Source organism: Giraffa tippelskirchi, chromosome 2, assembly GCF_054371585.1.
Source record: "Giraffa tippelskirchi isolate mGirTip1 chromosome 2, T2T-mGirTip1v1.2.pri, whole genome shotgun sequence".
NCBI lineage: Eukaryota > Metazoa > Chordata > Mammalia > Artiodactyla > Giraffidae > Giraffa > Giraffa tippelskirchi.
This window is the reverse complement of record NC_137276.1, coordinates 76009840-76033031: the sequence shown is the minus strand read 5'-3', so window position 1 is coordinate 76033031 and position 23192 is coordinate 76009840. Positions and strand designations below refer to the sequence as shown.

Genomic DNA, 23192 nt, shown 5'->3' with positions numbered 1-23192 from the left:
TAATTAAAATAATCATCAAGAAAGACACGACACTGGAAAATTGCTTTTAGCAGTACTCAGATTTTACAGAGAGACTGATGCTAACACTGTACACTGAAATGTGTCCTAATCACCTACATGAACACTTCTCTTTTACATGATTCACTTGATTTTCACCTACATCAGGCCAAATGTCAGACTACATGGATGCTCGATGTAATGAAATTCAACATGCTGACAAGCTAGCTACTTTTACAATAGCTACAGAAGTGTTGTGGGGGTGAAAACACCACGATGGCATCTCAACATCTGTGCTTTTACTTTGACAGAATCATATGCACTAGCACATTGAAAAAAAAGTTGCTCATCTTGAATGACACCAATATCTTCAGCATGCTTCCCTAGCTGTCTATAGTGTTGTTGGGTTAAAAGGAAGGAAATAAGAGTATATAGACAGCACACACAGATGACGATGACAGAATGAGAAACTACGGTTAAGTCACTCCACAGGCAATCACAACAGTTCATGCACTAGGGTCTACAAGTTGGAAAGTGTTTACAAACTATGCTCGTTCTCCAGGATGTGAGCAAAGAGTGCTCAAGAGACCTGACTGCCTTCATTCTCACCAGTCCTCCTACTGCTCCTTTTCTCACTGCCGGCCTTTTCACTCTTTGATTTTAAAGGTGCTGCCTCTGTTTTCTTATCTCTAGCAGACCTCGTTGTAACCGAAGGCGGGCCACCCCGGGAAGTCTCGGACAACGACGTGTTTCTTGAGGTACTGTCTTCCTCATCGGACAACTCGGACTGCATCTTTTTGTCTTCTTCAGAGAGGCGGTCCACAAGCTTTAAGGTCTCACCACTAATTCCCTTAAAATATTCAATGGAATGTTTACATACTTCCTTAAGCTGACTTTTCCTGACTTTAACTGTGGTGGTGGTAGTGGTAGTAGTGGTGGTGGTGGTGGTAGTGGTGGTGGTGGTGGTGGTGGTGGTGGTGGAGGTGATACAGGTGGATCTTACCTTTACTGGCAACTTGGATGGAAGCTGTTTGGCCTTGCCTTTCTCTGGCTGCCCTTGCTTTTGTGTGGCACATGGTTTTCTAACTGAACCTGAGTTATCCCTGTGTGTGTTTTTCACTGGAATTCTGGACTTCACATCTATACATGAAGAAGTAGTAAGGCCTTTGGTTTTCTCAGACTGACTAACCTGCTTCATTTTACTCACATTAATGTTTGGCATATGATCTGGTGGGAAGAGATCTTTTGGTGAAGTGGCCTTTATGGGAAGTTTGGATTTTCGCCTAATCCCTATTGATTCCTTTGTCTTTTGCTGCTCTCCAAGAACTTTCTGTTTCTCTCTCACACAATGTCCTTGCAGTACCCCTGTCTTTTTTTCTGATGAGCTTTTCACTGGATTAGCTTTCTCTGTGGTACGAGTGGGTGCAGAATGTTCTGTCAGAACTACATGACTTGTAATGTTATCTGTCTGTATAGTGGAAGAATCCAAATTGTTGTTGTTATTAAAGTTATCTTTTTGAAAATCATGTTTTTCTTGGGGCCTAATGCCCATGTGGCTATTGGCTGTATTTGAAATCACCGTTATAGGTTCATTCTCTAATCCCTGACCACTGGTCATCACAGGTTCTGTCTTATCTGTCACTTCTCCAGGGCCTTCTTTCTTCAAGGTCATGGTGGATGCAGAAATTCCCATTTTTATAGGCGTGCGCAACTTGGGGTCAAGTTTAGAGGAGTTAGTGGCTGCTGCTGCTTTCTCCTGTGAGCCACTAGTGGATGTGCCTTCCTGACACTCTCCGCTGGTCGGGATGCTGGGGTTGGGTTCCACTGTAGGTGCCTCTACATTTCCCTCTAGATTGGTTTCTACAGTGGTGTCCCCTGCCTGTGGCTGTGGTGTGGCAGTGACTGTACTTTTATCCCCTTCCCCCGGGTCCCCTGACTTCCCTTCAGAAGTATGCTCACCAATCTGGAAAAATTGGAGCCTCTCTTCAACAAAATCCCTCTTGCTCATGTCAATTGCACCACTGCGAGTCATCTCAAACATTTTTCCTTCATGAAATGGGAAGGGGTTAGGCTCACTAGTTGGGGTACTTTCATCAGTTGGCGTGCGGGCTGGTGTTGTATCGGGGGTGGTTGCTGGAGAGCGGTCTTCCACAGCCAGACCAAATGGCTTATTTTCATCTTCCCGTGATTTACTGTCATACACGTCATCGTCTCCTCGGTTATTAGACCAGGGGTCAAAATCTAGACCTTTGGTAGCTACCGTTTTAAAAGGAGTGGCAAATTCTTCATCTACTTTGTAACTGAAGTAAGTATCAGGAAACACTGATCTGTCAGGATGTCTGCCTTCTAGTGTGAAAAACTGGGCCCCTGACTTCTGATCAGTCTTATCAGGAGTCTTTTCAGATGGAGAACTTTTAGGAGGTGGCTTATCTTCATCTGGTCCCAACCTTCCCTCCTCCTCCTCAATAACTTCGAGTTTGCTTTGGCTAAAGGAGCGATCAGCTGGCTTCAGAATGCCCTCCGTGTTCCAGATATCTTTCTTCAGCTCCAGGGTCTGACTGGGGAGTTTAGAATCACTCTCAGTCAAGCCATCATCTTCGTCTTGCAGGTCATAGCCATCCAGAGAGTCGATCTCTGTGGCATCCGTATCATGAGAGAACTCTGCCGTGGTGGCAATGGAACACTCTGTGATGGACTGGTCATTGTTCCCATTCTGGGTAGCTTCATTCTGAGGTGAATCAAGGCCAAGGCCAAATTCAGTATCTTTTCCAGATCCATTCATTTCTAATTCTTTCTGGGTGGAAGTCTTTTCAGCAGAGGCTTTGGACTTTGTCACTTCTTTTTGTTCATCGTCGACCTCCTTTAACTTGAAGGTGTATTTTTTGACTGGCACTGGTTGGTAAAGGGATTCGTCATCACTGGAGTCACTGATGTCCGCCCCAGGAGGAACTGGGGACGGTGGCTGCACCCTGATGACCGGTTCAGCCAGCTGGTACTTGTCATGCTCATCTTGCAGACTGACTTCAATCATGTCAACCTCCCTTTCAGGAAGATAAGGATGTTTCTTATCTGACTCCATCTGGTCTGCATCCAGCGGTGGAGGAGGGGGAAATTCAATGTAGGCAACTCTGTTAGTTTTGGGTCTCTGGTTAGAGTCCTTGCTCATGTTGTTAGGCATTTCATGCTCAACTGCAGCCATCTCCTCCACTTCAGGCTGCTTTAAGGAGGCCGATTTGGCCTGCTCCTCCTCCTCAGATTCCTCCGAAACCTCGGGAATTGGGCTGGGTTTGCCTGGTATATAAGCTATAAGCGAGTCTGGTGTCTTAGACGTAAATTCATAACTCACTTCCTCTGAACTGGGCGTCTCTGGGGTTAAAGGGCTCTTCCCAGAGCTGTCTAGAAAGGAAACTTGCTCTAGAGTATCATCTTCCGGACTACCTTGAGGAGAAGGAGGTTGCTTCTGCTGTCTAGCTGTGTAAAAGGTCCCCCTGGTCTCTTGTACTGTCTTACATTCCTGACTTATGATTTTTTTTACACCTCCTTGTTGTATCTCCTTCTCATACTGCTTTCCCACCTGCACAAAACTGACATAAACAGGCAAAGTTTTTATTTCTTTCCCTCCCTCCGTCTGGGCTAGTGGTGCAACTTTTTCCAATCCATCAATGGGACTGTGGTCGAATACATCACTAGAGGGCGATTCCTTTCCTGGGCTAAACTCTAGAGAATCTGGAGACTTGGTCGGGGAGAGCTCTGTTTCATCGAGAGGTGGGCATAAGCCTACATAACTCTGGTGTTTTGAAACTTTGCTGATTTCTGAATAGGTTACTTTTTCCTCTTCTATAGAATTAAAGTGCTGTGTTTCAACTGTCTCTTTAGTCATACTTGACTGGGATAACTTTGGCAACAGTTCATGGTTTGGAAATGTCGACTGCTCACAAAAACCATCGGGAATATCTGGAGCTGGTGTCCTCCTTTCCTCTGCAACCCTGACCGGGATGTGCGACACCGCCGAGATCTCACTTCTCCTGGAAGGCTGGTCAAGAGAGCCACCTGGATGCTCCCCATCTTTAACAACATATTCCCTATATAAAACTTTTTTGGAGGGAGATTTTACAGTCATTTCCTTAATTTCTGAGAGAGAGCCATTAGTTAACAATTTGTGTTCTCTCTCAGTCACAGACAAAAACTCATCCCTCTGGTCAACAATTTGACTCTCAGGGTGACCAACATGATTTTCTCTTACATCATGAACAAGTACATGTGAAAGTTTCTCTTTCTGTGACTTATTATTAGCAGCTCCAGAACTTTCCCATGTTCTAAAGACCTTTTTGTCCCATGGTCCCTTTGTTGCTAAGTCTGCAGTTACGTGACAAGACAAGTCTTTAGCCTGTTGCTCAGAAAAATAGTCAGGCATCGCTTTACTTGACATTTCAGTCCTCTGTTTTTTTACATCATCAGAACCAAAATCATTTACAACCATCTCATTGCTCTCGGCATGCTCATCTTTAGCTTTTAATACTGTAAGATCTTTTTGCACAGAGACACTTTCATCTGAGGGGTCTGTGGCCTTCTGCTGTTTTTCTCGAGCAAACACCTGGTAGACAGGTAGCTTGCTTTCCTGGATTTTTTTAACTGGGATTCTGGATTGGCCATCTGGCTTTCTGTCTTCTTGAGAAACGTCCTTACTTTTGGCCTGTGCACCCTGTTCAAATTTTAATCTAATGGAACTGAGTTTAGATTGCTTGAGCTGAAACCCAGATTGGGGCCCTTCTGGTTCTTTGCTCTGAGAACTACTTCCTTTGACTTCCTCTGTGGACTTGCTGTCCTCAGTCTGTTGGGAAGGAACCATCTCTGGGCTGCTAGGCAGATTGGCTGCGTTCCTCTCATCGGCTCTGGAGATGCTTTGTTCATCGCGGCCATGTTGCCTCACCTTGACCCACTCATCACTGGATGCCAGCAGTTCTGTCAGCAGTGCTTTCTCAGGGCTGCTACTGGTAGAGCTTTGGGATACGTATTCTTTGCCATTTCTAGGGCGTTGCTTTTTCTCTGGGGACTGCAGTTCATCATTGAGCTTTTCAGTTTTGTCACGAAAAAACTGTGACACTTCAGTCAATTTCTCTTCAGCTTCCTTCACGGTCCTGTCTACCCTGTCTTCGTATATCAACTTCTCTCTACCTCTATCTAATCTGTCCTCAGTAAAGCGCATCCACACGGCATGTTTTGGACTACTAACATCGCCAGAATAGTGCAACACTGTCACTTTATCAAAATGCTCATCTTTAGACACTTTACCTACACCATTTTCAGACACATCTTTATAGATTTTGGAGAGAATTTCTTTTTTGGGGGCAGTGACTACTTTTTCTCTGGCCCGCTTATCAGACTCTGAGCTAGGGGGTCCTGCATGGTCTGTAACCGATTCCTCAGTATCAGAATGAGACACATCTAGCTTTTCTGACAGAAGCATTTTCTCAGCAAACCTGTAAGACTCCCCTCTTAGTTCTGACAACTCATCATCATGGTATTCTATTGAGTGTTGACTCAAAAGCTTCAGTGTTTTATAAGAGTCATCGGATATGAGTTGAGCAGAACTAGGGCGACTATCTTCTTCTTGGGACACGGGAGTGTTTACTCTGGAAGACTCCAGATAAGAAGGCAATGACTCTTCAGCAGTGAGTTCTTCTTCTTCTTGCTGACCCTGTTCCTCTGAACAAGGAAAAGCATCGTGTTTTTCTGGCAGAAAATCTTTTAGGTTAATATCTCCCCGGGATAAGTCTTTCTGATATACATACATTTCCTTTTCTGGATGCTTTTTGGTTTCTCTAATAATGACTTCAGTGGGCTCAGCCTGGTTACCTTTTTCGATGTGGACTTCTATTATACGCTCCAGTTTGGGTTTCATTTGGTTGTCCTTCTCTGTGTGCTGGGCTGAGGTTTCAGCAGCAGACTTGTGAACGTCTGGAGATACTGCCGACTTATGTTCAAACAGACCTGCCAATTCTTTGGAAGGGTCCCGACCGGACTGAAAGGCTTTCATGATGTCGTGGACTGACATGGTTTCTTCAATTCTCTCAGAGGCACCTTCACTTCCTGGTGGAGAATGATAAACCATTCTGGTGGTTGTGGTGATGTGAGTCTCTTCCTTAACACGCATGCCTTTGCCCAGAACATGATTGTGGTCATCATCTTCACTACTGGCTTTCATTTGAAACGCTTTGACTTTTTCTTTAATGCTAGAAGTGGTGGGCTTTGGTTCCAGTTCCATAAAAGTAGGTGAAGGTTTGGGTGACACGGGTTCCTCTGGTTGGGACGGGGGAGCATCTCCAGCTGAGGGCTCATAGCTCCTGATAACATGAACCACTTCAGTTCTTGTTTCTGTAATGACTGGAGGGATGGGGACCTCATGGAAGAGTGGTTTGGGACCAGTGCTTTCAGCACTTTGTGGAGCTGAAGGTGTTTTTTCACTTCTTGTTTCAAAGCCACTGTCAGACAAGGGACTTTTATCTTGGTCATGTTGAGAAAAGTCATCTGGAGACTCCAAAATAGTATCTGTTCCAAAAAAGGAATCAGCCATCTTACATAACTCTTTCTCAGAGGTGGAAGGCCTCATAGAGGCTGGAGGCATTTTGAGTTTGTGTTCCTGCAGAGCAATTGCTGGTTTTAAAATTCGTTTCTGTCTCTCTTCACCATCCTTCTTGGCATCCTCAAATTTGTACTTTAAGTTTGTCAGAGAACTACTCCCAATATCATTTGTTAGGTAATCAATAACTTTGGTCAAGTTGTAATCCTTTTCAGAGGCGGCCTTTGCCTTGACTTGCACTCTTTCTGGCAGAGATGGAGAATGGCTCACACTAGCTTGTTGTCTTGCCTCTCTTATTTCTTCTGAACTAAATTCTATCCAGTCATCTTCAGGAGAGTGTCCTTTGTCACTCTTTGGTGATTTGAGTGGTCCTTTATCTACACAGACATCCTTTTTAAGAATTTCACTGACTTTCACTAAGTCTTCCTTTACTTTCTCAACAATTTTGAAAGGTTCTTCATCGTCGATTCTCCCTTCTTTGGGGAGTTCAGGTTGGAATGGCTTCTCCTCAGGCACATCTGTTTGGAGTATTGCAGTCATCCGCATTAGGTCCTCCTTCATTTCAGCCACATCTTTTAATATCTCCTGACTGGAAGATAGAGAAGATGGTGTAGACAGCTTAAGGGCAGACGGTGCAAGGAACAAAGATGATTTAACTGGAGATGAAGTTCGATTGAAATGGGGCTGAGGACGTGTCTCCGTAGTCAATGTTTTAATAGGTGACAGCAAGGCTGCTGCTGATTTTGTAAGTGAATTAGAGTCTGGAAGTTTCTTTAATGCTGGTTCTGGCAAAACATTGACTACAGAGTATACTGGCACTGTTATTATTGATGAAGTTACAGATGAGGTAGTTGCAGATATTGATGACCCAAGGGATGTATAGAGGGCACTTGCAGAAGGAGTTCTTAGAGACTGAAAAGCTGATGGTGCTGGAGAAGCATAAGACCTGAGTGGGGAAAATGGCGTTGCTGTAGTGGAAGGGAACACTTTCTCAACTGCTTCAGTGGCCGCATTAACCACAGAGCTCACAGAGTTTGTAGCTGTAGCAATTTTTTCCTGTAATGTGGCAGTGGCTTTGCATCCATTAATTAACGTTGAAGATGATGGATATTTCAGAGGGGAAATAGATCCATTGACTAATGCTACCTCTGCGTGTCCAGGCATCTGTTTCACAGGTGATGAAAGAGAAGAGGTCATTGTAACTTTAGCTGATGAAATGACATCAGCTGTTGATTTAGCTGGAGACACCACTGACTTTAAAGGTGAAGATATTAGCGGTGCTGCTGATGTGATAATTGACTTAAATGGCAGACTCGAAGAATACATATTAATGTTTGATTTGGGGGAAGCAGGGGGTGTCATAGTAATTGACGACCTCTCCAAAAGAGATCCTGCAGTAGTCACTGGGGAGGTTCGAGAGGAAAATGTAGAAGTGGATGCCAGCGCCTTTAAAGGTGAGGCCTCCGAGACTGTGGGAGCTCTAACCAGGGTGCCAGAGGAAACCTGGATATTGTATGGAGACTGTGACACCACTGTTTTTATTGGTGAAGAAATTGTCCGAAAGGATCTAATTGGAGATGCCACGTCACTAATGGATTTAACCGAAGATGTAGTTGATGCGCCTAATGTGGATTTGATTGGCGAAGGAGTTGAAACAGACCATATTGATTTTAATGGGGAAGCTGATGGCGTATTAGAGGAAGAACTTGACAAGGAAGTGAAGCCTGATTTGGCTGGCCCGGGCACTGTCATCGGAGCTGTGGTCCAGGACTGGTAGGGTCTTGTAGAAAAGAATGGCTTGTATGAGTAAGTGGTGGGGAGGGATCTTGTTGCTCCTGCACTCCGTTCAACTGTTTCTTAAATTTTAAAATGAAATCAAACACAAAAATCAACAAAAATGGTTGAGAAACAGAGAGACCAGAGAAAAAAATTGGTCAGTAAACTTTGAAATATTACAAAAGCAAGTACAATTGTTTGCATGATTCAGAATGGAAGAGGCAAAAGGAACAATTAAGAGGAAAAAAAAAATTTCTAGAGACGCAACTAATCCAAGGCTAAAAATAAAACTAAATAACACACAGAGCAATGTGAAATGAAAGACAGAAAAAGCACATTGCAACCAATAGGCCAACAATGAAAATAAAAAACATGAGGAAAGAATTAATGATGAGAAAAATAACCACAATGGAAAACCGTTTGCTTACTTCCTATTGACTTTCTTATGTGCTGGTTTTGAAATATCAGTAGCCTTTCTGTTTTGCCTGTATAGGTACATATTTGTTCTGCACAACCATATAACTCTCATTTCAGTAATTTCTAATGTTCCCTCTTTTTGAACCTCTTAGTGATACAGATGCCACCTACTCAGAACCATATCAATGTGCATAGCTATACATTAAATGTCTAAAACTCTTATTTTAGAAAACCACTCAAGCCTATTTCATGCAGAATCCAAAATAACTTTTAAGTGACAGGCAACTGATGTGCAAACTGTGAAGCCACTGGATTTTAAATTTGCATCTTCCATGCACAATTCGGTTATGCTTCACACCCATAAAAAGCCAATAAGAGCAAGAAATTTTCTGAGTCAGAATTTTAAAAGAAAAAAACAAAGAAAAGGAATGTTTGCATTGATCTTTTCCATGCAGTATATTCCTTTTGGTGAAGAAAAAAAGAAACATAATATGAAATGATTTTAGAATGCATGTGTACACATACACACACACAAAGGGGGAAAAAAACCAGAAATATGGTTCATGGTTACCATAAGCAAGCAAAGCAACTGAAAACATTTTCTCATGCGCGATGTATCATGGCAAACGAGCCAAAGAAGTAATACAGTTTTTATGCCATATTATGCACAATGTGCAAACTTTAAAAATACTTTCACAAGAGTATTTAGAAAGAAGAGTACACTTTTTCCATGAGATGTGAAGTCTTGGTACCTTTTGAGATTTTTATGAAAATATTTAATACTGCATATGAAAAAAAAATCCCTCTGCAACAGAATATATCCATGTCTGGTTTGTCTTTATTATGGACAAAAATCACATAGTTTATCTCAGATATTTTTCATAATCCATTATACTTCTAATTCTCAAAAGGTATCATGGGGGAAATTTAAAAAGCACAGTCGTATTTTTAACACCCCATATTTAAGTATCTACGGTGGGATACAGAATATATCTGTATGTATGTTTAATCAATAACAGAGGGGCCAATTCTGGGGCCTTCCCAGAATATTCATGGGACTCATGGACACCCCAAACACTGGAGAAGCCATGAGGCAGACCTACCACTAGGAAAGATGGATTTAATACCAGCATCTTCTGGCAATGGGACAAGAAACATACAGATGAAGTCCACATACTCGCTGGGGGATGGCAAGCACACACCGAGTCCTCTCTATTTCTACAGTTCTAAGAAACAAACCAAGCTGGTCACAGAGGTTTGGAATGCCTGCCAAGGGTTAAGTTCTATGTCAAAGTTGAGTACAGTCTCGCTCCCAGAAAGCACTGGTTCAGAATAAGAGTGAAACTCGAAGAGGAAATGAGAATCTGCTTCATCTTTACGCTCCTCTTCATGCTGTGCTTGTGCCATTGCTACAATCCAGTCCTTGGATTAGCAGCTACTCCCACAAGGGTGAAGATTTTCATTCCTAGTGTACATTTAAATTCAAACATTCAGAACATATCCTTTTCTAGGCTTACATATTATTCTAAAGAGAAGTGGAAGAACTAAGGAAAAACTCACCCATTCATTACCCCTCCTAGTCATAATTCTCAATATTATATTATTTAATTCCTTTGGGAACACCACACTGCAAATGGAAGGTTTAGGGTTTCCTTCAGTTCAGTGATTTGGGCTCAGTTCAATGTCTCAAGGAAGGACTTATTTTTATAACTAGCAGAAACTGGCAGAGCATCTCTGTTTTACCACTCAAGTCTGGCTCCACTAAGCAGAGAAGTCTTCTGAACCACATCTATGGTTTTATGCTTTGCACAAAGCAGCCATTTTACTGATTAGTTACATATTTTATGCTTTAATGATACATATTTGGTGATACCCTTTATAATAAAGGCCTTCCCTGGTGGCTCAGATGGTAAAGAATCCGCCTGCAATGTGGGAGACCTGGGTTCTATCCCTGGGTTGGGAAGATCTCCTAGAGAAGGAAACGGCTACCTACTCCAGTATTCTGGCCTGGAGAATTCCATGGACAGAGGAGCCTGGCAGAGGGTCCGAAGAATTGAACACAACTGAGCGACTTTCACTCTTCACTTATAACAAAGGGAATAATGGATGTCAGGCACTGAATTACACCAGAATCTTTTTTTTTTTTTGGAGGTTGGGTGGGTTGGGTAGGTGGAAAGGACAAGGAACTATGGGAAAAGTTGTATTCACTTTCTCTTCTAACACCAATTTAGGGGTCATAACATTTCCCTAGTTTTTCTTTTAGTCCTTTCTTACTCCTTCCCATTCTTCTTTCCACCATTATGGCTCCCTTTCATAAAACAGAGAAGAGAACCCTCTTCCTTCTATCAAAAGTCAAGGAAGACAAACTATATATACCTTCATGAAGCTAACTAAAAAGTAGCAACCGTTTCAGAAGTGGGAAAAATTCAATTGACTTTAGTACATGCACCTGACCTTACAACTCATATATTCCCCAAACAAACACCTTAGGGCACAAAAATCAGCTAGGATAGGAGCTAGCTTGTCCAGAGCTTAAGGATGTGGCCTGGGAGTCCCAAACGGCCATGCCACAAAAGCCCCAGCTTTGAGGCAAAATAGTATCTCAAGGGAAACTTCTATCTAGGAAATTTATACATACATCTAGTTAAACACACACACCTTCCCTGCTTTATAGCATAATGAGAGTTAATTTCAGCCCTTATGGTTTTGGAAAGATTTAGATAGTTATGCTAGAGGAAAAAAGAGATCTGGAAGAACATTCATGAGTGTGGTTGGGTTTCCTTTCTCTTATGTTCCCTGTTTTGTATCTGAATGTGAAAGCTCTCCGGGGGATGGATTCCAGAAGATTATGCTAAGACCACCTAAGCGAAGTAGTGGAGTAGTTTTCTGCTGCATATTTACTACGTTATGTTGGCCCAAAGAAATAAGAATTCAGGAAAGATGGGAAACAATAGTTGTGGTTCTTACTGGTAAATTTCCAATCCTCCTTGAACTCAAGCAACTGTGAGTAATGGGAAGCAGCTAGAAATGATTCACTAATTTAAAAATAATGTTTGCATAAATCCTCCTCTGATGGTTAAAATGGCACTATGCCACATCAGTCAAACATACTCTTAGTTCCTGTTGGTGGAGAGGGTTATCTTGAGGGCCGTGATCACTGGAGGTGATAACCATAAGGAGGAGGGAAGGAGTGGGGAGGGAAGACAAAGGGAGAGAATGAATGAATATGACTGGATGAATCTATGCCTTGATACTTGCAAGCTAGTTAACAGTGAACCAAAACATTTACTGAGAGAAGAAAAGGGTTTAACTGGTCCAGTAAAGCCCAACCTTAGAGTTGATATTTAATAAAGAGCAGAGGGAGGGAGGGAGAGTGGGAGGAAGTAGAAATCAGTAAACAAATACTACCTCAGGAAGGTAGGAAAATCTAATTCCTGCCAACTGGGAAAAAAAGAATCAGGACTAAGCTAGAATGACCTACCCATATTAAGACAAATGAAATGATGACCAGAGTTACTTTATCATCTTTTATACTATCCCACATGTATGAAAATGTTTTCTCTTTTTAGCATGGATTTAAACCAATCTTGGTATAGTATTATCTCCTAACATAGTTAGCAACCAAAGTGAAATCAGGGTTTTCAAAGTCAAGTGATAGATGTTTCTAATTCTAAAAAAAAAAAAAGCTAATGGCTTAAAAAAACTTTTAAAGCTATGATCTGGGGGTGTTTGTATCTCCAACTATGTACAAAATATTACTTAGATCTCATGATAAAATTTTCCTGTAGGCAGTTTCCTTTTGCCATTGAGTTTTCTTTCACATGACTCCAAAATTCTGTTTGTATAGAAAAAATGTCTCTTCTTATAAAAACCCACGTAGATTAGTAAATGTGTTAGGAAACTCACTCATTCCAGGCTCAGTCAAGTAGCTGTAGCGCTTACGTAAAGCTAACGATGCAAAACTCTGTCGTCTATCCATTTTCTCAGTCTGGAAAAGAAAAAGAAGAGAACGATTATGTTCCAGTTCCTTGTGACATTTTGTTCACTTTGAAACATTTTGTAGAATGGCATGTCGATATCTTGTTTGTCTTTATTTTTCTTCTTACAGATTTTCTTAGGGAAATATTAGTTCCCCACTGAGATTCTGCAGCCCCACCCCAATATCTTAACCAAATAACTATCACTCAGCAAAATAAGAGCACCAACACAGCGGACTACAGGGAACTACAGATAAAAGACGAGCGCTACAGAGACTCCTGAGGCTGAGCAATCAATTCTCCTAAATTTGTTCATGTTGAAAGCACATACATCACGATGCACACTCACTCTTTGTGAGTACATTCAAGGAAAAAGGCACACAAAGTGTATCATTCCGATTACTGCTATTGTTTCTGTATGTTCATAGGCATAAAACGTAGATGAGATTACAAACAGGTTAATGGCTTTATTGAAGTAATGTTACTGAATCTTAAAGCTGCTGATTCTATTTAATATTACTGTGGTGTGAGTTTTAAAAATCCAATGATCATATAACTTGGAGAAATATTAGGAGATAACTTACAAAACTTAATTGAACAATTATACTCTTAAAAAATGGCCAAGATAAATGTCTTTTAATATAATATCAAATATTTATCAATAGCCATTGAGCACATATTTTACAGTACATAAAACACATAAAATGTCATATATTATCACCATCTTTGATTTAAAAGTTATACAGTAGATACTAGGTGAAAATACACACAAATGTATATTTATACATGCCAGTCTATCACATTTAAAAATGCTAAATTAAAAAACTTCAGTTTCTCTTTTTAAGTCATTAGCTGGATTTTAATTTTATTAAATGTACTGAAGTACTCTTCTGTATATGTGGAAGAGTAAACTATTCTTTAAGAAAAAAATATGTATCCTTTACCTCATTTAAGCTAAGATCTGCAAAAATATAATACGTTTCCCACACTTCAGCCCTCTGCACCTTCTTTTATACAGATTCTGTTTCTAGTCTATCTCTGATAGAGTAAAAGCAGAAGTGTTCATATTACCTCATCATCTTGATCTGACTCTGTCTCCTTTTGGTCCCAAGATGCATTGCAGAGACAAGGAATATTATAATGGACAGCAGGGAAAAGAATATCAGGATATGAAAAGGACTGAATAGGGAGCACAAAATGCAAGCTGCTTTAGAAAGCAAAGTAAACCAAAAGAAGCCAACAAAAAATATCAAGAGCTACATATCCATGGCAAATTAATGTGTGACATTATTTGAAAGCAAAAAAAAAAAAAAAATCTATGAACTACCAGCAGAAGCAGAAGCAATAAACAGAGGACTCCATTATACAAACCATAAGAATTTGACACCACAGTCACAAGACTTAGTCAATCTACACAAAGAGACTAATAAAACTTGAGTTTCAAGAGCTTTAATCATGTTACAAAGCATTCCTTAATTGCACACCAAGGGTCTACTTCTTCAAGAAGCAGGGAAAGAAAGTTAAAATAAACCAGTATTAAAAGATACCTTTTTATGTGCTGGCAGAGTGATGTTTAAGTTGCAAACAGCTGTTTGAGGCAGTCCTTTTGTTGTCTTTGGTTCTTTCAGAAAAGACAGACGACCACAGGGCTCTTGGCTGGTGTCTCTAATCTAGAAGAATTAAGGTAGTTGACAGTTATATAAAGAGACTTTCTTGAGGATTCCTGTCCATGTAAGAGTTAAGCATGTTTGTTTTATGGGACCCTTTGAGAGGCAGGAAAAGTAAAGGGAAAAGGTGATAACAATCTCATGTCAGCCAACATAGTCACATTTAAACTTGGCAAGATTTAGAATGCCCAATCAATAGTCTAAACACAGGAATGTTGTGTTGGCTTGTCTCATCCTGACAATCCAATAGTCTGAGTTGTATTCATTTTCTTCCTGTCCAAAATTTTTTTTTCCAAAGCCTCAGTTTTAACAACAATAATGAAAGCAAAAAATAATAAAACAATTGCCCTATATCTTTTGGTTCTCTGAGGAGGAAGACGGTCTCTCCAGAATGCCCTGAGCTCGACCAGAAATAAAGATGAAATGAATACTCAACCTGGATTTCATCCATTATTTGATTACTGAGCATTCCAGATATGATGCATGTTATTGGTCTACATTGCTTGGGCTTACAAACATTTGTCTAAATATAAATGATCACTTAACTGTTTAAAAGGCAGAAACTCTTTTTACTAATTCTAAAGTTTTCCTAGCTCAGAAGTACACTTACACAGAACTAGGACAAAAATCTGATCTCATTCCTATGAATTGAAGTTCGGTGGGATATTTTAAACAGAATAAATGATTAGAATCTTTTTTAATCTTTAAGAGTATTAAAAAAAATCCACAGAATCTCTCTTGAAGGTGATTTACCTTGATGGAAAATGGCAGTCTATTTTCTTTGAAAGCATAAAAATTGAAAACAAGTTGCTGTCCTCCTTTGGTAAGTGGGGCCAGGTTTCCATAACAATCAACATAAATAGGTTTTCCTTCAAGTACCTTTTAGAGTAAAAGAAATACATAATTTAATGTTAACTTAAATTGAGAGAGTTCTAAGATTGATATGTTTCTATGTCACATTTGTCTTCTGATTGGGCAGTTACATCTGTTTACCCAAAAATAATTATTGGTTCACAGTAACTGTGATTGGAAACTGTAACATGGACATGTAAAAGACAGAATTATAGATTTATTCTCCCAATATTAAACATATTTTAGAATGTGCCTGACATCAATCACTTATCCATAGAGTTTGAAAGTTGTTTTGGACTCTTAGATACTTAACTGATTACTGGTTTGAAAAGTGGAAAATCATGGTGATGTGTATAGACAGTGACTATGATAATAACTTAGGTAGCCACAGGAAAATTGTGATCATAACCTAGATTCCTTGGTGGTGCATTTTAACCAACTAAATAGTCTCAAAGATACTTAAAATTATTTAAGAGTGAATCTGTATCAAATTTTTAAAATGAAAACTAAAATTAACAAGGAACTTGAAATTTATAGTACATGCTATATTATGACCTCAAAATAAAAAAGAAAACTCCGTATCTGGAGACTGTAATAGAATGAACTTGCTGAAAACAAGGTACCTCAATATCTTTGCTTCTTGCAACTTCCTCAAAATTCTCTTGCTGCTCTAAAGTTTTGTCCACTTTATCATCTGTCATGCAGAAACATCGCAGAGAGGATTCTACAGGATCATTCATTTTGGCAAAAACAACAAATTTGGCCATATATGGAACACATATTAATTCTCTGTACAGCTGTGTGGCTAACCCTACAGTTTCTAAAACTTGATGGCAGTCTGCAAGCCAAAATCTGAGGAAGACAAAAACAAAACAGTAACAAAAGTATAAAAATGAGATTTCAAAGCCAAATCTTAAAAAAAATTACCATTTAAAAAAGTAGAATATATAAAGGAACTAAACCAAAACATTACTTGTTCATTTAAACAAAGAGCAAAGATGTTTACTGTGTTTATCAAACAAAGAAACCCTACATTTATTATTTGTTATGATTTTGCTAAGAAAATGCTAAGGAATTTTTTCCTCTATTTTCCTTTCCATAAAACTCTCCTTCCCATCTTATACATACCCATAATAAGGCTTCCTTTCTACTCCTGTTTAAGAATTTATTACTTCACCATTGGAAGGAACAAGAATTTTATGGTAGAAAATAGGAGAGAAAGGAAAATCCTATTAGTTTTAATGAATTGCTAAGAATTTCTATTGGAAGAAGCAAGTTTACCATCTTACAGCTTCCTGTGAGGACTAGCTAAGATGACATCCAAGTGAATTTAAAATTTCTGGAGTTAGGCCAAACTTTACCATCAGCATTTTAAAGAATAATCATACTGGTATTAAGCACAACATTTTTTTACTTTCCAAAAGATAATAAAAAACAATTCCTAGTGCCTTTGGAAGCCTTTATTTCCATACCTGGCTGAAACATTGGTTGTAAAAGAGACACAATCCTTTATAAATGTCAAAGGAGTAGTTCCTGTGATGTCTTCCCACTGAGCAGGCGATGTGCCCCCTGAGAGAACAACAGCAGATATATTGACTTTATTATAGATATGCTCCTTGTAAAATTTTTATCATCATCCTGTTCTTTCTGTATAGCCAGTAACTTATAAAACTTGAACACTTTCAATTAATGACATGCACTAAAGGTGGTTTTCCGCTCCACTCTCCTTTTACCAGCTTACAGTGATCTCCTTGTAAGATAATATTAGATTAGAAAAAAAATTACCTTTTCTGTTTGTCTAGATACTAACGAATGGCTTAAACATGGGGCACACAACTTCATTTTAAGCCACAATCTACAAGTGCAAAGATTTGTTGCCTCAGGTAGACAATATGATTTTTTAAAATACAACAATGGCAAGAACTATCTTAAAGTTAAGAGGGAGTCCATTTTATACTGCTGTAATACTTTAATTTTCCAGGCTAAAAGGGGAACCAGTCATTAACATTATTCTTTAGAAAAAAACAAATGAGAAAACTATCTTAACCTTGAACTTTGAGTTAAACATCATGTTAGGTTAATCAGATGATACGTTAGCTCTGGATTCTGGGAGCTTATCACAAAAGGTGCCTATCACCTAAACCCTGCATGTTTAGTCTCTTGGATCACACTTGTGAACAGAGTAGGTAAAAAGAATCATGTATTCACTGGGCTCTTCCCTACTGGTGGTGCTCTGTGGGAGCCTCTGTTTTCCCCAGAGTCCATCCAATTTCCTATAGCCTACAGGGTGTTGCTAGGTCAGTAACCTAAGTCACGGAGAGATTACCAGATGCTCCAGTAAATTCAGGAATACCTCAATCACCTTTAAAAAGCACTATTATTTACACTAAACTTAAAAGCAGGAAAAATGGTATCACTGAATTTTAACTGTCATGCTATCAGCATCTTCAAGAAGTAATCACAGGGATAATAGAGACGAGGTGATGGACAAGTAAAATGTTGTTTGTTTGTTTGTTTTATACTCTATTTATAATGTAACAGGGATGTTGAAAGGTTTTCTGTCTTTATACAGAATCATTCCAAGTGCTATAGCAAAAACAGCAAGAACAGCAACAACTTAACCAAACCTGTAATGCTACAGAGAAGGCGCAGATTGGGTGTGGTATCTCCCTTGTACCCATTGGAGACACCTTCTCCTGAGGCTGGGGGCACTGGAATGGTCATTGTGATAGGCTTATGGAATTTCCTTCTTCTTGGTTCCACAGTGACAATTGGGCTAAATGTTGCTTTGTTTCCAAGGATCTTTTTCACAATTTCATCTGGAACAGGCTGGGCCTAGAGACAAGAAAGAGGACCTTAAATGAAGTCGGACATTTTTCTCTTATCAGAAAGCTGACTTTTTAGTTGAGGAGGAAAAGACCAAAAACAGCAACCAAAAAATGTCTTACTTCTTCTGTTAACATTCTTGTGTTTGCCTTGTGATGGCCATATGTATGGATTTCTGGTAGTTATATATCTAAGAGCCAAATTGCTTTTTGAGGTACACATATGACCACCATTACAACAGAACCACCACAATGTTTTCCAAAATGCTGGTTGCAGGACCATTTCTAATTCTCACCAGCAGGTGTGAGTGTTCTAGTTGTTCTGAGTACTTGCTGACACTTGGTATTGTCTGTCTTTTTTTAATGTTAGATGTTTTACTGAGTGAAGTTTAGCATATTTTAATATGTTTATTGGTATTTGGATATGGAACAGACTATAACCCCCCAGAACTTTTGTTATTTTAAAGAAAACTTATTAAAAATTTATGGGGCAAAAAATAGTCTCTCTTATTCATCCTTTCTATTTCAGGAAAGAATGAATCAAAAACAGCACTGTAGCAGAAACTAACAGCTCGAGTATGTCCCCAGCAGAACACAGGCATGGGCTTGCATGAAAGAGGGAATCGGATCTCAGAGCAGAGAAACTTCTCGGTCTAATCCGAAGGGCAACAGACATTGAGTCTAGTATATTTTAAATCTATGCAGGGCATTTAGTAAAATACTACAAAGGCAACTTATACTCAAGCAAAAATGGATGTTTCCAGAGTTAAGTAACAAAAAGGCATACGAGATTTCAATGGATGCCAATTCTAGTCTAACAAGGCTAATTTCTTCTTTTTTTTTTTTGTTTCTTTGCTATTTGGTAAAATACTGAAATATAAGGTAGTCTCTTTAACTCCAAATGTTTACTGAACTCTCAGTTAAATTATTAATTACTATATCAAGTAACAAAACAAAGTTATTTCAGGTTATTTTCCTTATTCAGTAAGAAAAAAAAGTTCTGGCTAGGTTCTAACAGAAATCAATAAATGCAAGAAAGACCATTCTTGCCAAGATTTTCAGCCAGCTTTCCAAACCAAAACAGGTTCCAACTGGCTGGATAAAACCCAGCATTTATGATTTGCTTGAACTAAAATTTGAAAGCTTGCAAGTTTCACTATTACTGATTTTTGTGATGTGGCATATTATAAACCAAATGAAATATGGTTTGTTTCTTTAACAGTATATGTGCTCTTTGGTGCTTTGTTGCTCCACATTACTGAGACCAATAATCTATGACAAAAAAAAAGATCTTTCATCAGAAACCAAGTGATAACATCTAAACAGAAAAACCCTAAAATATGTACCTATTTTGATAAGCCACTTAGCTAATTTTATACTTTTTATTTAAAATAGATTGATGATTCCCCCAACGGCCCAGTGCTTCAGTTGGCAATATATCATTAGGATGAGTCATGACAGCAGTTTTCAGAGCAGAACATGCTCACATGCTCTCTCTATGTACCAAGGAGAAAACTTTCTGTGAACATTACCTGGAGGCCTACTCGAATTCTTTTCGTTAAAGCACCCTCTGGGAAAGAAGCTTGGACAAGGGGCACAGTGGTGCTGCTCAGAATTCCACCTTCAGGACCAATCTGATTGCTTTCTTGCTTAATCCTTGAAACCACTGCAAAATACTGGGGGAAATCCTTAGTGATAATCCTGCAGATGCGCTTTTTCCCTAACTCTTCCAGGCTGTCAAGTTCTGAAAAGAAAAAATGAATGAAAAAGCCATGAGAATAAGCCTATCTACACAATACCTTGAGACAAACTGATGTGTAATTCTGACAGGTGAAATTATTTAGATTCAGTAGTCAAAACAGAGCTTTATGATATAGAGAAAACTATAGTGACCTTAAAATAATACTAAGCTTTGCAAAAATATTTTACACTATTCACATGCAGTACTTGAAGAAAAATAATTTCTACTAGTGAGGAATAAACATTTTCAAAAACTGGCCTTTTGCCACAAATGGATAAATTTCTACTCTTCAAGAAGAGATACATTATTTCTGTAAATATTTATAATAATGCCCTCAACTGCCCAAAGTAAGAATGAGTCATAAAATAGGAGGGCCTCACAAGAAAATAAGTGTGTGAAAGACTCTGGAACTTTATTTGAAAATCTCTAAAATATTTTTAAATATTTGTTTTGATGTGGACTATTTTTCAAGTCTTTATTGAATTCGTTACAATATTCCTTCTGTTTTATGTTTTGTTCTTTTGGCTGCAAGCATGTGGGATCTTAGCCCCCTGACCAGGGGCTGAACCCATACGTCCTATACTGGAAGGTGGATTTTTAACCACTGGAATGCCAGGGAAGTCCCTAAAATATTTTTAAATTACCCAAATTATCTGTATCATCACCACTATCTGTCTACTCATCAATGGCCTTCATCCATCAAGCTCAATTTACCTGCAAGTGGACGCATCTTCTTCCCTTCTGTCCACCTGCAAACCTACTTCTTTCCCTGTAGTCCTAACTCTGGTAGACAGTTTGTTTTACACCTTGCCCAGTCCTCCAGTCTGCTAGCTTTCACTGACTTTCCTTTGTACTTCATATCCAAAGATCAAAGTCCAGTTGGTTCTATTTTGGAAATGGTGTACTCTCTTGTCATCCCTGTGGTTCAGACCCTGTTTCAACCAGCTGTCTGACTCTTTGTGATCCTGTGGACTGTAGCCTACCAGGTTCCTCTGCCCATGGAATTTTCCAGGCAAGAATACTGGAGTGGGTTGCCATTTTCTTCTTCAGGAGATTTTCCCAACCCAGGGATTGAATTCAGGTCTGTTGCATCTCCTGCTCTGGCAGGTGGATTCTTTATCACCTGGGAAGCCCACGTTACTGATACCACCCCTTAACCATCTCCCTGTCCTCGCCTTCCCTTACTCCAGTCCACTTCCTACAGTGAAGCCAAATGGATTTCTTTCAAAAGCCCAACTTTATGCAGAATTCTGATACGTTTAATGAAAATAAATGATTTTAAACAACATACAAAATAATATTTGAGACTAAGAAGAGTAGAAAAGTATTTTAGAAAAGATTTGTAAGGGGAAATTTATAAGATTTGCAAACTTAGAAATATCACAATAAAAGAATTATATAAAGAGACATAAAATAAGTATAAGAAATATATAAGAACAGACAAATAGCTCAGGGAGACAAAATAGAATCAAGAAATAGATTTACCTTCATATATGTGTACACATACACACATATATACATATATAGTATATATGTAAGTCCATATATATCTACTTTTATATATCTATTATATATTTAGTATATTTAAATCAAAGTCATACATCTAAACTTTAATTCAGTCAGGAAAAGATGGTTTATTTAAAAGATGATGTTGATATAACTGAAAATCTATTTGGAAGAACAAAGCTAAAGCTCAATCACTATATCTTACCGTATATTAATAAAAATTCCCTTTGGACAAGAGACTTAATTAGTTAAAAATTAAAATATCACCAAAAAAAATCAAGCGACTATCTTTTAGCCTTGGATAGGAGAAACTTTCATATTCAAAACTGGACACTCATACCTATGGCTGATTCATGTTCTGAATCATATTCCTTGATATATGACAGAAACCAATAAAATATTGTAAAGCAATTGTCCTCCAATTAAAAATAAATTAAAACAATGGACACTCAGAGGCCTAAAAGGCAGTTTTATAAAATTTAAATAACATTTATTTCCTAAAAAAAATTCTTTTAATTGGGATAGAGTTGCTTTGGAAGCAACTCTATGTTAGTTTTTGCTTTAGTCAGTTTTGAGTTTATGTTAGTTTTTGCGGCACAACAGAGTGAATCAGCTATATTATACATATACCTCCTCCCTTGTGGACCTTCTTCCCATCCCAGTCATCGAGGTCACAACAGAGCACTGAGCTAAGCTCCCTGTAAAAGGCAGTTTGACTATATACAAATGTAAAGCTTTCTACGGCAAAAATAGTAAACGAATGACAAAAGGTAGGCTGGGAAAGGTAATAGCCACACATAACAAATGAAGAACTAATATGCTCAATACTAACGGCAGCTACAAGTTGTTAACAAGATGACAGAGAAACCAGCACAAACTGGCAAAATGTTATAAACAAGAGATTCACAGAAAACGGCCAATAAACATATTAAAATATTCAATCTTGGTAATTTACATGGAAATACCAATTCAAACACAGTTCAACCTCCTGCTACACCCACCTCCAGGTAAGATTAAAAACCAATAATATCAAGAGAAAATTGGGGGAAAACAGATGCTTTCAGTCATTGCTGGTGGGTATGAATAGCAATAATCTTTTGATAGTGTAATTGGGCATGTTCTATTCAAAATGAAAATGCATCTATCCCTGGACCCAGCAATCCCATTTTCTTATAAAGTAGAAAGGAAAGTGAAGTCGCTCAGTTGTGTCTGACTCTTTGTGACCTCATGGACTGTAGCCTACCAGGCTCCTCTGTCCATGGGATTTTCCAGGCAAGAATACTGGAGTGGGTTGCCATTTCCTTCTCCAGGAGAAGAATCTCGATGACAATCCAGATGACAATCCCGACCCAGGGATTGAACCCAGGTTTCCCGCATTGTAGGCAGATGCTTTACCATCTGAGCCACCAGGGAAGACATTCTCTTATAAGCACGGGCAAAGCAGCATTGCTTGAAATGACTACAGCTTGAAAGGGCCTGTGTGCCCATCAGTAAGGGCACTGTTTGATAAGTCAGTTCATTCACACTCTCACTCCCACAGCAAGTGAATAGGAGGATTCAGATCCATCCATTTCCCAAGTATTTACTGAGGACACACTGTGTGCTGGCACTGGTCTAGTCACCAGGGGTACAGCAGAGAGCAAACTAAAGTCACGGCCACAAGGAGATTATAGTCTAATGGGTGGAGGATCAGGCAACACCTCTCTGAGGAGGTGACGTTAGAGGTGAGCTGTGAGGGAAGGAGGGAGCCAGACAGGTAGTGATTGACATATGTGTAAAGTGAGGAAAGAAACAAGATGCTGAGCAACATGCATAGATGATCCTTTTTTAGAGGAAAAGTATAATCTATGTTGG

At 39.1% G+C, this 23192-nt stretch overlaps 1 protein-coding gene and 1 long non-coding RNA gene across 3 annotated transcripts in view; one reads left to right on the top strand and one right to left on the bottom strand.

Annotated features, from left to right (window-relative positions):
• ANK3 (ankyrin 3) overlaps positions 1 to 23192 on the bottom strand; it is a 365422-nt gene that overhangs the window by 43481 nt on the left and 298749 nt on the right. The window contains exons 29-37 of one of the 2 annotated variants that reach the window (XM_081569013.1): positions 19624 to 19835; positions 17894 to 18101; positions 16739 to 16835; positions 15890 to 16118; positions 15168 to 15293; positions 14295 to 14417; positions 13819 to 13845; positions 12677 to 12758; positions 607 to 8427 (exon numbers count right to left, since the gene is read on the bottom strand). In XM_081569013.1, the coding sequence (XP_081425139.1) occupies positions 607 to 8427; positions 12677 to 12758; positions 13819 to 13845; positions 14295 to 14417; positions 15168 to 15293; positions 15890 to 16118; positions 16739 to 16835; positions 17894 to 18101; positions 19624 to 19835 (8925 nt within the window). The remainder of the gene's footprint in view (positions 1 to 606; positions 8428 to 12676; positions 12759 to 13818; positions 13846 to 14294; positions 14418 to 15167; positions 15294 to 15889; positions 16119 to 16738; positions 16836 to 17893; positions 18102 to 19623; positions 19836 to 23192) is intronic. The other variant, XM_081569014.1, reaches the window with a different exon arrangement.
• The window catches only part of LOC145537972 (uncharacterized), a 169396-nt gene that overhangs the window by 132822 nt on the left and 13382 nt on the right, over positions 1 to 23192 (top strand). Inside the window, exon 5 of the long non-coding RNA XR_014076543.1 lies at positions 691 to 830. This is a non-coding gene — a long non-coding RNA (uncharacterized LOC145537972). The remainder of the gene's footprint in view (positions 1 to 690; positions 831 to 23192) is intronic.